This window comes from Hibiscus syriacus, unplaced genomic scaffold (genome assembly GCF_006381635.1).
Source record: "Hibiscus syriacus cultivar Baekdansim isolate YM2019G1 unplaced genomic scaffold, ASM638163v2 tig00110332_pilon, whole genome shotgun sequence".
Taxonomy (NCBI): Eukaryota; Viridiplantae; Streptophyta; class Magnoliopsida; order Malvales; family Malvaceae; genus Hibiscus; species Hibiscus syriacus.
Genome location: NW_024062688.1, coordinates 1,507,948 through 1,524,109, shown reverse-complemented (window position 1 = coordinate 1,524,109; position 16,162 = coordinate 1,507,948). Strand labels below are relative to the sequence as shown.

At 32.8% G+C, this 16,162-nt stretch overlaps 1 protein-coding gene and 2 pseudogenes across 1 annotated transcript; 2 read left to right on the top strand and 1 right to left on the bottom strand.

Moving 5' to 3' along the window:
* The first annotated feature begins 2,933 nt into the window (after positions 1-2,933).
* On the top strand, positions 2,934-5,436 carry LOC120119178 (annotated as a pseudogene).
* Positions 5,437-7,798: 2,362 nt separating this feature from the next.
* LOC120119216 lies at positions 7,799-8,686 on the bottom strand (annotated as a pseudogene).
* A 1,382-nt stretch (positions 8,687-10,068) lies between these two features.
* Positions 10,069-11,523, top strand: LOC120119369 (divinyl chlorophyllide a 8-vinyl-reductase, chloroplastic-like). Its single transcript, XM_039139176.1, is given in 2 exon segments — positions 10,069-10,240; positions 10,243-11,523. Coding segments are annotated over 2 exon segments (1,233 nt in total). The 5' UTR covers positions 10,069-10,179; the 3' UTR covers positions 11,415-11,523.
* Positions 11,524-16,162: the final 4,639 nt, after the last annotated feature.

Below are 16,162 nucleotides of genomic sequence, written 5' to 3'. Positions count from 1 at the left end.
AACCCAACATCTCTGTTTCCTTTCTCCAAGTCCAGGGTGTGAAGCTCAAAATCTTCAAAGATTGATTAAAAAAGGCTGCATTTACACCCTAAAAACCACAACTTGAAACTTAACAAAAGATATAATTTCTCAGAAACTAGCTTCATAGAATACAAATTTGTATCAAAAGCAATAAAAATCGAAGCTTTCTACGGGATTTTCCAAGTAAACAAACAAAGGGTAAGAAAAACCAACAAAGAAGAAAATGAACAAAGAATACTGTAAGTAGGAATTTCCAGTTTTCCACTCCGTTTTATTCAGATCCAAAAACAAAGGGAAAAAAAATCCTAACCTTAAAGATGAGCACACCACCACCACCAAACGCCTTAACCTTCTTCTCGGCAGAAACCAACAACCACAATTGATTGATTCTCCGTCAACACGCCTTTCCTCAACACCTTAAAGTAACAGAACTGGGTTACGTCGACCATTGGTGTCAAATCCTTGTTGGCCTTTTCATTCCTCCTGCGTTTCCTCTATCTCCCGAATCCTTGTTGGCCCCTCTTATTCCGATTCTTCTTGAAACAAGTTGTCGTTGTTGTGTACTCGAATAGGTGTAGATCTTTGGGAGGGGGAAGAAGGTTATACCTTGTAAAAAACACAGGTGTTGGATTAGGGAAAATGAGTGATGTTACGGGGAAGAGAGGAAGGGGCAATCTTGGTAGTTTAGCTATTTAATTTTATTATTTTATTTTTATTTATTTAGATAAACAAAATAAATATTAAGAGATGATGTGGCATGTTCAGAACAATGTATGTGATATATGTATATGATGTGTGATATGAATTGCATGATATGATATATGTGTGATAGGGGTTATGGTATCTGTTACATAATATACATGAATATGTTGATGTATATGTAATTGAGTTGTATAATTTGATAGCATAAAACAGTCATGCATGATTAGTGGGTATGAATTCCATTGGATGTGTTTTCTTTATGCCTCACTAAGTCCTCGACTTAGCGTGTGAGTGTTTCACACGCAGGTTACAGAAAGTGAATATAGAAGCTGTGAGGAGCAATACAGGTCAGCATCTCCCTTACAAAATTTCAGATCAGAAAATAGATGATTTAAATGTTTTTGGTTATTTTGAGTATAGTTGGCATGTACTAATTGGTTGAATTAAGTATGCTCTGATTGATTTTGGTTATGGTGGTCAGTTTATGTAACTAAACCGCTTTTACTTTAATGAAATGTTTAAATTTTCTTTAAATTTTGTCAAGAGTCAAAGTTTGAAAAGTCAACGTGACACCTCATACTTGTATCCGGGTCGGATATGGGTTGGGGGTGTTACAATCAACGTCCTCAAATCCACTATTCTATTTGCGAGGCACATAGATAACAATATGAGAAGAAGAATCAATATATGCCTCAAACTCAGGAAGTCGAACCTTGAAAAATACCTAGGGGTCCCTCATCCGAGGAAGAGTGAGCAAGACGCTCTACCATAATCTCTTCTAGAAAGTTCACAATCACCTATCTAGGTGGAAAACGAAATCCCTCTCCTTAGCGGGAAGTAGCCCGTTTCTGAGATTTTAGTAGCACGGGACGAATATAAAATTAGGCCTCTAATAATAAGTATCGAAAAAAATTGAATTGTAAGAGCAAGAATAAATAAATAAATAATTTGTTTGTAAATTATTTTTTAGTACGTTTAATAAACAATAATAAATGCATATATATCAGACATTTTCGGGACCCTAAGCTAAACTAAAAGATAGACCCTTATAAAATGAAAGTATATTATAATACTTTGAATAATTAATTTAATATTATGTTAATAAATCGTATAAAATTTGTTAAATTAGGGGTTTAAACTATAAAAGTAAAAAGTATGATTGAAAAATTAGGGACCCCAATTAAAAGGTAAAAAGATATTAAAAATACAGGGGTGTCAAATTTAAAGGAAAAAAGTGATTGAAAAAAAATGGCCTAAATTATATGAGTGAAAAATTGAATTGAAAAAATTAGGGGTCTCAATTATACGTAAAAAGTGAGATTGAAAAAAGTAGGAGTTTAATTATAAAGGTACAAGGTGGATTGAAAAAATTTAAGGGTCTCCATTATAAAGATAAAAACATGATAACAAAAATTAAGGGACCTCAATTATAAGGATAAAAAACTAAAATTAAAGAAAATTAAAGGGTTAAATTATAAAATAAACATTATAAAAAAATTAGGAGTCCCATACAAATGAAGGGCATGAACAATTGCTCAAGGTCACCCTTAATAGCCAATATATATATATATATATATATATATATATATATATATATATATAATATAATTTTAATGAAAAGGGAAAAATAATTTAATTTAATTTTTTAATAAAATGGATTAGAGATTAGAGATCAAAAGAAAAAGTTTTAAAAAATGGTTGAACAAATTAAAAAGAAACTAAATTTGTTGAATTGACGAATTTGAGTACTAATGATTTGACTGATTCAACTATTAATTCGATCCTACCACAAATTTTAAATATTTCATTTCAAATCTAAGTTAACATAATCCACAAAAAGACCTAGTGAGAAACACAGTACTAATACTTTAAGGATCCATTAAAATATATTGAAGTTTGATGACTAATTTAAAACATTAACCATCGCCTCAAGTAGTACTTTGTAATTAAATCATTATATTCAAACGCCATCGTTTTGACTTTAGGCCAATCCGACCAACCAGAGAGTGACAAACTATCCACACCACGTGTAATAATCATTGGTCATAACGTTAACAATCCTCTTTTTGAAACTGTTGCCTGAATATTTTCATTTTCTTTAAGCTTGGTTTTTCTTAAAAAGAAGTTAATAAAAAAATTGATAGAAAGAGAGAGAAAGAGAGACACGTTACTGTCTGTTAATTAAAAACCGAATAAATTTAATTTATTTTTTGTTTTTAATGTAAATGGGAACCATTACTTGCGTCAGTAATTTCACCAATCTCCCGAGAAAATCAATTTCTTGGTCCTCATCGCTATCCATTTTCAAGAATCCGATTCCAATCTTCCGAAGCTTCAGCTTCTCTTCTTCAGTGGCTGCTGCTTCTCTTCAAGTCTCAGCTTCATCCTCAACGGGTCTCTTTGAATTTTTCTTTTCCAATTTCCTTTTTGTTTCTTTATTTTTGTAAAAAAAAATAATCTGGGGGTTTTTTTTTAAAATGAAGCAGGGAAAGCAATTGTGGGAGAGAATGATTTGCTAATTGTAGGACCTGGTGTTCTTGGTCGTTTGGTGGCTGAAAAATGGAGGGAGGTAAGTCAACTGTTTGATTCTTCACTTTAATTTACTCAACGCTCTATTGCTTCCATTCACTCTAAGTATTGAGCAAAAACATCATTCAATGTAGTTTCAGGGGTTGCAATTCAAAGGGTTTTCTTGGATTTTATATGATTAGCTGATTGAAGGATTTGGCCTTTTAATCTTTAGTTGTTGTTCATAAAAAGTCAATTAACATAATATGTGGAAGCAGGAACATCCAGGATGTCGAATTTACGGGCAGACCGTGACGATGGATCACCACGATGAACTGCTCTCACTGGGATTTACCCGCTTTTGAAAGAGACTAAGACCGATCAAAAGTTCCCTTATGTGATTTTCTGTGCTCCTTCAAAAACTCCAGATTACCCTGGTGATATTAGGTAATTCTGAGAATATTTTCATGCCATCTCTGTTGTTTATATTTGTGATTTGTCACTCGTTAGTCACTAGTCATTGGTGTCATAGGGTAGTAATCATATAGACATATACGGAAGAGCTTTGGCAAACTTTTATCTTGAATTTTAGATTTCTTGGTAGTGGAAAACTGTTGATTGGCTATTTTTTTCTTTTGGAACTGAAGTTGGTGCTATTGATTTGGCCTTGAATTGATCAGATTGGCTGCTTTAAGCTGGAATGGTGAAGGTTCATTCATATTCACATCGAGCTCTGCAACCGTATGATTGCAACAACAATGGACCATGTGTGAGGTATTTAGAACTAACATAATGCATTGTTCGCTGGTAACACTTCCTTCTTGTTGATTGTTTTCACTACACAGGGATGTATTAATATCCATCGCTCTGTTTTCTCGATTGTATGGTTACTGAGACTAATATCCTTGACAGGACACGCCGAATGTGCCAGTTGGGAGAAGCCCTAGGACAGATAACCTTCTCAAGGCTGAAAAAGTGGTGCTGGACTTTGATGGTTGCGTCGTTAGGTTGGCTGGACTATATATATCCTTTTTCTCGGACTTTAATTATCGGATAAATATGTTATATGTTTCATGGAGTTTGTGATGTTTCCAATATTACATTCATGATCACCTTAACCTTTCAAACAAAATAGATAGAGGTGCACATTTTATTGGTTGCATGAAGGGACTATCGATTTCGTCCCGATCACATCTTGAATCTTATACACTATGAGGTGAGAATTCACTTTTTAATATTGGTTATGAATGGCAGGATATTCAACTTCTTTATTACACTACCATGAAGCACTGGAAATGATCTCTTTTGAGATTTGCAGAAAATCTTTAGGTACCTCGAATGGTGGTGATGTGATTTTTATGCTTGGTGTCACAGGATGCAGCTTCCCTCTCGGTCACTATTCTGAAGAAGAAACTTCGGGGTCGGATTTTCTTCGGTTGCGACAATCATCCTTTGTCCAGGTTTGTCTTCTTTTATGTTAGGACGGATGAACACCTGTGTCTGATATTTCTTGCAATGCTATTTATTGTAAAAAAATGTTTATTTTGCTGAGTTCTTAACACTGTTACTTTTACTGTAGGCAAGAAGTAATGGATTTGGTCGATAAAAGTGGGAAATTCGACAAAAAGTTTGAAGGCTTTACAGGTGTTTTTTCTCTTTACTCTTTTTGAAACAAACGTATACCATGATTATGGATTATAATTCGGATATTGGTAAGGGTTTACGATTATCCAAATACATGGGAAACTTATACGAAGAAGGATCGTGTGTGTTCTTAATCACCGGGGTCTGAGTAACATTAATTTTAGTTACAAGATATGTGAAATTTGCATTCTCTGATGTATGTTGCATGTTGCATGTTGCATGTTGCATGTTGCAGGCACTATTGATCCCCTGGGAAAGAAGCTGAACAACTCGAAAACTCATAAGGACTTAGGATGGGAGCCAAAATATCCTAGCTTTGCCCATTTCCTCGGAGTTTCAGAATAACTCGTATCGTCGTTGCTGGGATTGGATGGATTTATCCTGGAAGAACTCGATTTAGTTGGTATATAGAATTCTTTGCCTGCACCATGGTGGCTCTTTTTCTTTTTCACTCTCCAATAGATGCCGGCAAATGCTTGTTTCATATACAGTTTCTAAACGTTTTACACCAGTGCTAATAATAACAATTTACACACCAGAACACTTTCAGTTGAGTCGCTGACCTCAGGAGTTTCGGTTTAACTACTACCTAATCCGAATTGCCGAGAAATAATTATGTTAGAAAACCGGATTTACGAGGCACTGCAAGTTCTTGACATGGAGCTGCTGTTGCCAAGACTTTCATGCCTAGTACTTTAAATTGTCGTCTTTGTTTCATAAAATGTAACTCGAACTTGATTCTAGATAAAAATTGTATTGTTTGAAAACCCTTCATTATATTCTATTAAGTTCTTTTACTTGGTACTAGATAAACTCGATTCACGTATTCTGCTTCATGCATGAGTATAAATACTCTAGTTTGAATTGGTAAATTTTTAATACTAAGGAAAAAATATACATAATGATAAACAGTGCTCGATTAACTTGCGGACTTAAACTCATTAGATACGGAGATATGCTTCTTATTATATTTTTGGGTAAATTTACGTTTAGTATTTAAACTATCAATTTTGATTCGTTTTAGTACATAAATTTTCAATTTTTTTCAAAATTAAAGTTTAGTTTTTGTTTCATTTTAGTACAATGCCGTTAAACCTTTTAGTTTTTGTTTCATTTTGGTACTCTCATTCAAAGTTTAACGTCAAGTTTTGAAAAAATTGAAAGTTTATGTCTAAAACGGGTCAAAATTGATAATTTGGGTAATAAACGTGTTAAGTCTTTAACAGTGATGTACTAAAATGAAATGAAAATTAAACATTAAGTATGATTTTATAAAACTTAAAAATTTAGATACTAAAACATACAAAAACTAGTAATTTAAAAACTAAATACATAGTTTACCCTATATTTTTTCGGATCTCTTTCAACAAAAATTCATTTGTAGTCATCGATAGCGTGCACTTCTATGGTTATTCTTCGAAATTCCCCTTGGAAACTCCATAAAGGAAACTCCATAATTTATGATAAGTTACACTCTTTTGATATAACCGTGGACAAACTTACGATTTGTCATAGGCAAATCTATTATATGACATTAATATTTATTTTTCCTATCAATATATGGATAACATTACCACTCTAACAGTAGTAGGGATGATCAAAATACTAGAAACTGATGATCCTGACTTGATCCTATAAAAAAATTTTAAAAAAAAGTTTGGGATTCAAGGCGGGACGAATTATATAGTATATAATTTCAGGATGAGATGAGACCGGGTTTAAGGTGAAAAATACAGATCCGACTTGACCCAGTATAGATTATTAATTTATTCTTTAATATATATATATATATATATATTTAAGATTTTAGAGATTTTTATTTTTTATATCGTTAAAATATATTCTTTAATGGTTAAAATATAAAAATTATTATAAAATATATTATTTTAATTGTTTTAAAATATTAATATATTTAGATAGAGTCGGATTGGGGTTTTAATATAAAAATCAAGGCTGATTCGGGACGGGAAAAAAGTTAAAATTCATCGGGGCAAGCCAGGTCGAATATAAGTAATATATTTTTAGGTCGAGGTCGGAGCGGTCAACCCTCAATCCTGTCCGTCTATGGACTCTAGACTTGACACCAACACTAAAGATAAGGATATAACTCACCATACAAAGGATAAATCGTCTAAAGTGGTCAACCACAATTTTCCCATCAAAATAACTCAAAAATCTTCAGCCGTTAATGAATTGTTGTGAAGCAAAATAAGATTTAGAACTCCAGAGCAATTAATATTTAAAATCCAAAAGGCAATTTTTATTTATTAAAAGATGAGTTGCGCAATGTTCCAAGAAACCTCATAATAAACTATTCCATTTCAAGTTGACTTGGGAGACCAAAGATTCTCCTATTTCTCTATATGTTCATCAACATGTTTGAACAAAGGCACAAGATCTGAGCGTTCTAAAACCAAGTTTCTTACAATGGGGAAGTTTTGTTGTATGGAATCAGATGATGGTGGCGGCTTAGATCTCACCGGAATTCTCATGGTTTTAATCATAGCCCTAGTTCTCATGGCTATCTGCTTCCAGCAACCACGACCTGCCGGTTATACAGTGTACCGTTACCGATGAAAACCCTTCGGTTTGAGCTCAGTCGTCCCGTTTCAACCGTGTCTCGTTGCATCTGCAAAATAAGGTTATGGTGAAAACATTTGTTGCTTGCATTTCATTGAAACATATCGAATTTTAGATTCATTACTTTTTCCCAAGCTGAATTGTTGTTGAATATGAATCTGTTTCATTGTTGTTTTATGTTCCCGACTCGTAAGTTGTCGGATATACGTATCTATCCTACTCTATCCGACACTCGCATTCGAGAATGAATAACACAAGGTTTATTCTTCTGGATTTCTCATTGCTAACAGAGGATCAAATAATTGCAAATGAAATTAATAAAAGGTTATATATCAGTCTGCAATATATATACACACATATTTGCATACAAATCATGAGATAACACTGTACATATGCAAATCTGTTCATAATTGTTCCCCATGGTTTAAACTAGTCATTGTGAGCTAAGATTAAGCCAGGCACTGCTTGTGGAATTAACAACAGATATCTGAACTTGTAAAACCTCATGAATCGCTCCTCGGTGAAGTACCCCCAGCACGTCCGTGTCGTCTTTAAATGTTGCAAGATCTTCTAGAGAGAGACATCGAGAATGGAATTCATCACGCATACGGAATCCGTAGAACCATCTTCCGAGCTTCCACCATTTGACAAGAACTTGACGGTCAAAAATCTTGCTACTCTCAGCGCTTCCTTGACATCCAAGGCCTGCTTGTTACGATGCAATGAAAACATCATTAGCACAAAATCATAATTCATGATTGTATCAGAAACCACATGAATGTTGAATCTTTTGAATTTCTTCACATATAGAGAAAAGGCATTCCAGTTCAGTTTAACCCTTAATCTGGTGTTGCCATCATCAAATAAGTTTCCAATCCACTCATCACTAGAGAACGTATTCCTTCAAATGAAACAATAATACAGATAATACCAACTATTCCGATCCCTCTCCCTCTTATCGTTCTCGATTTAGTCTCTGAAGCAATGTAAACTTAAACCAAATATCACACAACAACACAATACCCCACTTTTAACATTTAAAACAAGCATCAAGAACACTAATTCAACAATTTAAGCGAAGCAAACACATGCACGGACGAATAAAAAGAAAGTTACGGGCACTAGGATGTTAAGGCAGTAGTGAAGTCCAACAGGTTAAGCAGAACACTCAGCTTTGGTTTGAACAGCAACATTTGGACATCTTAAATCCGAACGCAACGATTTCAGGCATTCGACCACTTTCAGATGGTCGTTTACCTGGGTGATTCGGATTTCGAACATTGTTCCACAATTTAATAACGGATTCAGCTTGATCCCTCATCTCCTTGTGCTGCTTTATGTAAACCCCTTCCACCCCTACATAATTAGTTTTTTTTTCAGGATTTTTAAACCCATACAAACAATTGAATTTTGCCTATTTAGAATATAAAAATGTTTCTACTATTTCCAAAGCTATGAAACAAAAACAATTAGCCAAATTACCCAATAATAACAAACCCAAATCACAACAAATTAATCATTTTTTTAAAAAAGGAACTTCGAAAAACCTTGAATTGGGGTCTTTCACGGTTTCTTCATACAGAAAAGGCCATCGTTGTTTGAATAGTGGCTCCCATACACAATCGGAGCCCCATATCTCACGCCAAACCCGAGAACAGCAGCTCAAAGAGGAAAGATCAGGAACCTGAAAAACCAGAAGACTCGGGAAATGAATCGGGTTTAGATTCGAACAGCACCCAGAAAGAGGGACATCAGGAAGAAATAATGAAACGAAAAGGAAGCCAACCGTAAGGGAAGAAACGATTTTGAAAGCTACATCGTTATGGATTGAACTGTATGTGTAATCTGATTGGTTCATTGGATACAACTGATAAATATTGGTGCATAAAATAGTTTATCTTTTCCTCGCGGAAATGGGACACTTTCTGTTCAAATTTCGTCTTTGAAATTTGGGCAAGTTGAGCAGATCAGTTACTTGTTCATGTTGGATTTCTTGCAAATCTTGGAACTCAATGAGTTTCTACGTACGGCTGTATTTAAAGTTAGAAACAGCGTCATTTTAACCGCAAGATTTGTCGATGAATTTTTTATCACCCAACTATAAAAAGTTACAAATTCATGATCTAATTAATTAAATTATTTTTTATAAAATGGTTGATGTCAAATTCTCATATAGTTTAAAGATATTTTATTTGAGTTTTATTTATGATATATTTATACGTCTAAATTTTATAATTTTACATCCCCTAAAATTTTAATATAATATATTAAAGATTTATACCTACAACATAAAATTTACATTATCCTTGATTGTCCATTGTGTTGCACATACTTGAGTTGAGAAAATGATAATCTCCTTGAGTTAGAGATGAATACATATCCTCCATCAAATGTTTAAAGTTTATTGTATCGATTATAAATATCTCTTTATCCAGGGATAAGAATGAAGTTTGAAAAGTTCATGGTTGAGAATAACATTTATCAATAACTATGGGGAAAAACAAGTAACTCTACATTTTTATCAGCTGGGGTATCGGCAATATTATCCACCGCCTATCTCGAGATATTTTTTGCAATATTTACGATGAACGCACTCTATTGACCATGAAATCAGCTCAAAATTTCTCTCACTTCCTTTCGTTCTTTCTTCAAATTCGACTGACAGAGACAAATTTTCCCCAGATTTCTCTTCTTTCCAAACACAGGTGAAGAGAGGAGAGAAAAATGTCACTCTGCTTATCATTCAATCCCTTCACAGTTCACTCACCGAAGTCCCAAATTCACAAACACGCTTCAGTTCTCAGTTCATCAAGCAATACCAGGTAAAACCATCTCCTTTTACTTTAAAATCAAGACCCTTTAACGGAAAAAGATCTGAACTTGTTAAAGCTTTAGCGACAAAGCCTGTTGAAACAACTGTTTCAGCTTCGTTTAGGAACAAAAACCCAACAGACATCAACGTTTTGGTGGTGGGTTCAACCGGTTATATTGGGAAATTTGTGGTGAAAGAGTTGGTTAATAGAGGGTTTAATGTGATAGCCATTGCTAGAGAAAAAAGTGGGATTAGAGGCAAAAACAGCAAGGAAGACACTTTGAGTGATTTAAATGGAGCTAAAGTATGTTTCTCTGATGTTGCAAATTTAGACGCTTTGGTTGAATCAGTGAAAAATTTAGGATTTCCCATTGATGTTGTTGTGTCCTGTCTTGCTAGCCGTACTGGTGGTGTTCAGGATTCATGGAAGATTGATTATGAGGCAACAAAGAACAGCCTTGTTGCTGGTAAGAAATTCGGGGCTTCACATTTTGTGTTGTTGTCCGCCATTTGTGTGCAAAAACCCCTCCTTGAATTCCAGCGAGCTAAGCTGAAATTCGAGGCGGAATTGATGAAAGAAGCCGACGATTACGATGGATTTACTTATAGTATTGTGAGGCCGACTGCATTCTTCAAGAGCTTAGGGGGTCAAGTTGAGTTGGTGAAAGATGGGAAGCCTTATGTGATGTTTGGCGATGGCAAATTATGTGCGTGTAAGCCAATTAGTGAACATGATTTGGCTTCATTCATAGCCGATTGTGTTTTGAAAGAGGATAAGATTAATCGGGTTTTGCCGATCGGCGGTCCGGGGAAGGCATTGACACCATTAGAGCAAGGGGAGATTTTGTTTAAGCTTCTAGGGAAGGAACCAAAGTTCTTGAAAGTGCCTATTGGGATAATGGACTTCGCCATTGGGGTACTCGACTTCCTAGTTAAGATCTTCCCCGCAATGGAAGACGCTGCCGAGTTCGGTAAAATCGGAAGGTATTACGCTGCCGAAAGTATGTTGCTTTTGGATCCCGAAACCGGAGAATACAGTGATGAGAAAACACCGAGCTACGGCAACGATACGCTGGAAGAGTTCTTCGCGAGAGTGCTGAGGGAGGGGATGGCTGGCCAGGAACTAGGTGAACAATCCATCTTCTGAAAGTAGATTGCTTTACATTAAGTCGGTTAAATTTGGCGATTCATTGAGTGAACCAGTTTTGTCTTAGAACATGATTTGAGATATGCAGTCACCCCAACCTTAAAAACATCAAAAACTAGTGAATCTCATATTGTCTTTGTAAAGAGTTCTTTTACTTGAAAATCGCCAATGTTCTGAAATTTAAAGATTTATCAAGCAAGAGGGTCCCTTAAATAAAGTTTTGAGGGATGGAAAAAAATATATAATTTCATTATATTAAGCAAGAGGGTCCCTTAGATATAGCTTCTAAAATTGTATATTTATATCCATAAAAAAAAAATCAAAGTCAAAAGAAACGTTGTGGTGAATCTAAGACCATTTCTACTGGTTTGGAAAGCTGGATGCTCACCACCTTTGAATTTTGATTCTGCACTTTAGAATATTTAATTCTCAATCTATTTTACATGTTTTTATAATATTTTATTTTCCACTCTCTCACTCCAGCCGTCAAACAATAGACTGTACTAAACATGGTTATGTTATCATCTAAAATAATATCTTTAAGAATATGATTTTTATTAGGTTAAAATATTAAGTAGGCTCTTGAACTTTGTCATGACATATTAAAATATTTATTTTATTTGTTTAGTATAAAAATGGTTTAATTATTTCCTGAAAGAATTATATGTTGATTATTGAATTATTGATTTTCATATTAATGATTTAATATTAAAATTTAATATTATTAATCCATGACCTAAGATAATATTAGTGAATAAAGACGAGTAGTTTGATTATCCGATCAAATGTATTTGCCTTTATAAAAACATAATTTTAAAATAATTATTTTTTATATTTTTAAATTATTTTAATATTTTATTTCGAGACAATTGGACTTTTTATAGTGAGAATTGTCCGTCAACAAAACAACCAACATATAAAGATAACTCGATGGATATTACTAGACATAATATTGACATATATCTATAAATGAAAAAAATGATATATAACATGTCATGTCAATAAAGAAAATATCTTTTTAAAAACAATTATAATTAAATTTTGTATCAATTGCTGATTTAGGAAATAAAAGAGAAGAAAATTTGGGCAGAGGAATCAAACCGGGCCTAATTGATATTAAGATCAAGTTTTAAACACAAAGCCGATATACTGATTTAAAATTATTCGAGAAAATAGTAGGTATAATAGTTGAATGTGGATGTTATTCTTGCTTTGGGGCTCACATCCAACAAAGTGTTTGCTGTGGGGCAAACAATGAATGAGTTTTGAGGAATGAACAGCTGCAGTATCAGAATTGTAAATCTCAGCATGAGCCAGTGGGTTTTTGGCACTCAATTAACTAAGTAAACATAAATAAACTTGCCACTAGATGGGGTTTGAAAATCAATTTAATGTTTTGTCGTCAAGTAATTTTTATTTAGTTGATTAATATGGTGGTTAAGAATTGATTTCTCTTACCTCAATTCCTTATCCCCCCCACAATGACACAAGCTATCTGATTAGTTGTAATAATTAAATTATAATTATTTTTTATTTTAGGGGATAATACATAAATGGTCACAAAACTTTCTCTTCCCTCAATTCCTTATCCCCCCATGACACAAGCTATCTGATTAGTTGTAATTAATTAAATTATAATTATTTTTTATTTTAGGGGAAAATACATAAATGGTCACCAAACTTTTAAAACTTGTAATATAGTGACTTAATTTTTAATTCATTTTCAGTAAGGTCTATAACGTTACCTTCCGTTAGTTTTATTTGACTTGGCATGTTACCATTATTTTTAGCTTAATGAGATAATCCTTTTAACCCATTTAAGCTTAATAAAAAAATCCTCACCCTATCCCAACATGTTTATGTGGAATATTAGCTACTTTACACAAAATTTGGATGAATAATAATGCTGGAAGGAGGTTCTTTGGGTGCATTAACCATGTGCGTGTATTTAGAAGAAATTTTATTTTTTATTTAATATGACCCCCATTGAATCCACGTTCATGTACTGTTATCGTTGGTTTGTTAAGGAATACGAGAGCCATCGAGAGGGGAAGAAGGTTTGAGTGAGTTATTTGGGTGGTTTGTTTGGGGTTTTTGTTGTAACTGGTTATGTTGGGTTAAGCAATTGGTAATTTAGGATTTAGAGACTCTATTTTTTAACTTATGTTTGTTGCTTTAAGTTCATTTTGGTAAGCTGGATTTTGAACATGAATTTGGAATTTGAGGTTCAACATGTAAATTGAAGTGTAACATATGAATCAATTCAGAAATAATTTTTCAAATACATCAGAAATAACAACTTACCGTTCGTCACACTTGAACAAACCTTTGATTGAGTCATTCTCTCCCTCATTTTTATCCAACAACAGTCGATATTCTGGGGCAGCCTAAAGTAGAAACCCCAAGTTAAAGCTAATTTTTATAAGTCATTTGATCGGTCAAATAGTTTTAAGCCCTTTTAATTTTTCTTAAATTTTATACGGTGTCATTTGGGACTGTTTTTTTATTAAGTTGAAAAATAATAGTAACGCACCACGACAGATAAAACTAATAGGAGGTAACATCATGAATCTTACTAAAAAAGAACTAAAAGTTCAATAAATGTATTGCAAGTTTTAAAAGTTGGGTGACCAAATTACAAACGTCCTAAAAGTTTTGTGACCATTTATGTAATTTACCCTTATTTTTTAGAAAAATAAATGTTGTTAGTGTGACATGTATATATTTTTTTCACACGTGAATATACTATGTCAATATTACGATTTAATTATTTATACTAGCGATTTTATCTGTAAATGATCGGTTTGTCCAAAAAAATAGAATGTTAAAACTAAAATACTTTAAAAATATAAATTAAAGTAACCATTCAATCAACGTTAGAATTATTTTTCGACGTTGTGCCTTTCATGCTTTTTCTAAAACAAAGTAACATTTTGGGCGATTTGAGGAAGAAAGCATAGTTGGGTACATTTTAATAAACAGTTTAGATACCAATATGAATATATATATATATATATATATATATAAAAAGTAGGGATTAAGTTATGATTTGAACCACGTTTAAAATGTATTGGACAAATGGTAAAAATTACAACTCTGAAGAAGATAGAGTTGTACCGGTAATAGTGAATCTGACGGGAAATGAATGGAAAGCTTATAAAAGCAGAGCCAAAAAAAATAAAAATAAAAAATTAAGAAACAAATATATAAAAGGAAAATTCCTCCAAATTTAGCACAACGATAGAGAGAGGGGAAAAGACCCACAGGTGGGTTTTTCTTCTTTTCTGTTTGTTGTACCCAAGCCTTAGTTTTTATTATCACTTCGACACCAAGTTTCTTTTAATTCAATATTTTAATGTTTTGTTTTGTTTTGTTTTGTTGTTATGTTAGTTGAGCTAGTTGCTTCTAGTTGAACTTCATTGTGTTGTTTCGATTAAAGTAGTCTCTTTTTTTTTTTATTTGTATTGTCACTGTTTTTGCTGTTTTATTGTTGAATATGCACAAGATGGGCCTTTTTTAATATGCTTTTAAGTCTTGAACGCTTATGTTAGTAATTGAGGATCATTACTTTTTTATGTATGGAATCGGGTTTTGATGATAAGTGATATGGCCATGATTGTATGTATATTCGTGGAACTAATATACAATACAATAAAGTATATATTATATATTAGTATCGATGCTTAACCGCTTCTACTAAATACTAGCAAGTATGTTAAAACAATTCAGATAACTTAAATTTCCTTCATTTCGGAATGAAAAATCTTCTTTCTTTTAAGGGAAGAACTTACTGTACGGAGTTGCTCCACTTCAACATTAAGTGTTTTCTTCAGTTCAGATAGCTCCTGCAATAATAAATGCAAATTAACCTAAGAAATGACAGCACCAAAAGGTATTTTTGATTGAGATACCTAACTAAAACTGCAATAAGACAAGTTATTGCTTGATATAAGCACTCCCAGTCAAAAATCAGCTCTTCCATCGATGTTTTCAAACAATGACAAATTTTAAGATCCATGGCGACAACTGGTGCGAATCAGACAGGAAAATAAGATCCAGGTACTAGATATGAGACCAACATAGGTGATAGGGGTGTGTTCATTTACTAAACAGTTTTCTCATACAATTGGAAGGTCAAATTTATGAATATTATTTTATCAATCAATAGAAAAATTTTAAAACATATAATTGACGAAAGATTCAAGAAAAGAAATTGATAATAGAAAAGAATTTGTAAAAAGATATAATCATAATATCAAATCGAATAAAATATAAAATTACAAACAAAATATTTAAACTATGTGGAAATTTAAAAATTTTAAAGGTGCGATCATATTTCATGTCTCTCGATTCATCCTATCCATTTGATCTTTGAATCTAAAGGAAGTTTTTAACTATCGTATGGATTTGACTAGGACGAGTAAAATTTGATTTGATTTGAATTTTTTTATTTTGATTTATTTGAGTTAATTCTAATTTTTAGTTTAGATTTTAAGTTCGAGTTATAACAGATCATAAAAAATCAGAAATTTAAATGATGTTATTTTAATATTTAGTTAAATAAATTTGATTATTTTACAATTTAATCCTTAATTTTCTTATGTCTTCGATTTCTTTTTTTTTTTTGTTTTAAGTTCCTTTTAGCTAAACTTTAACCGTGTGTTCCTCAACCATTATAGAATACTTGTCTAGCTTTAATTCCTATTTTTTTTTTACCATCGATTGTCTCTTTTTGCAATTTTTTCTTT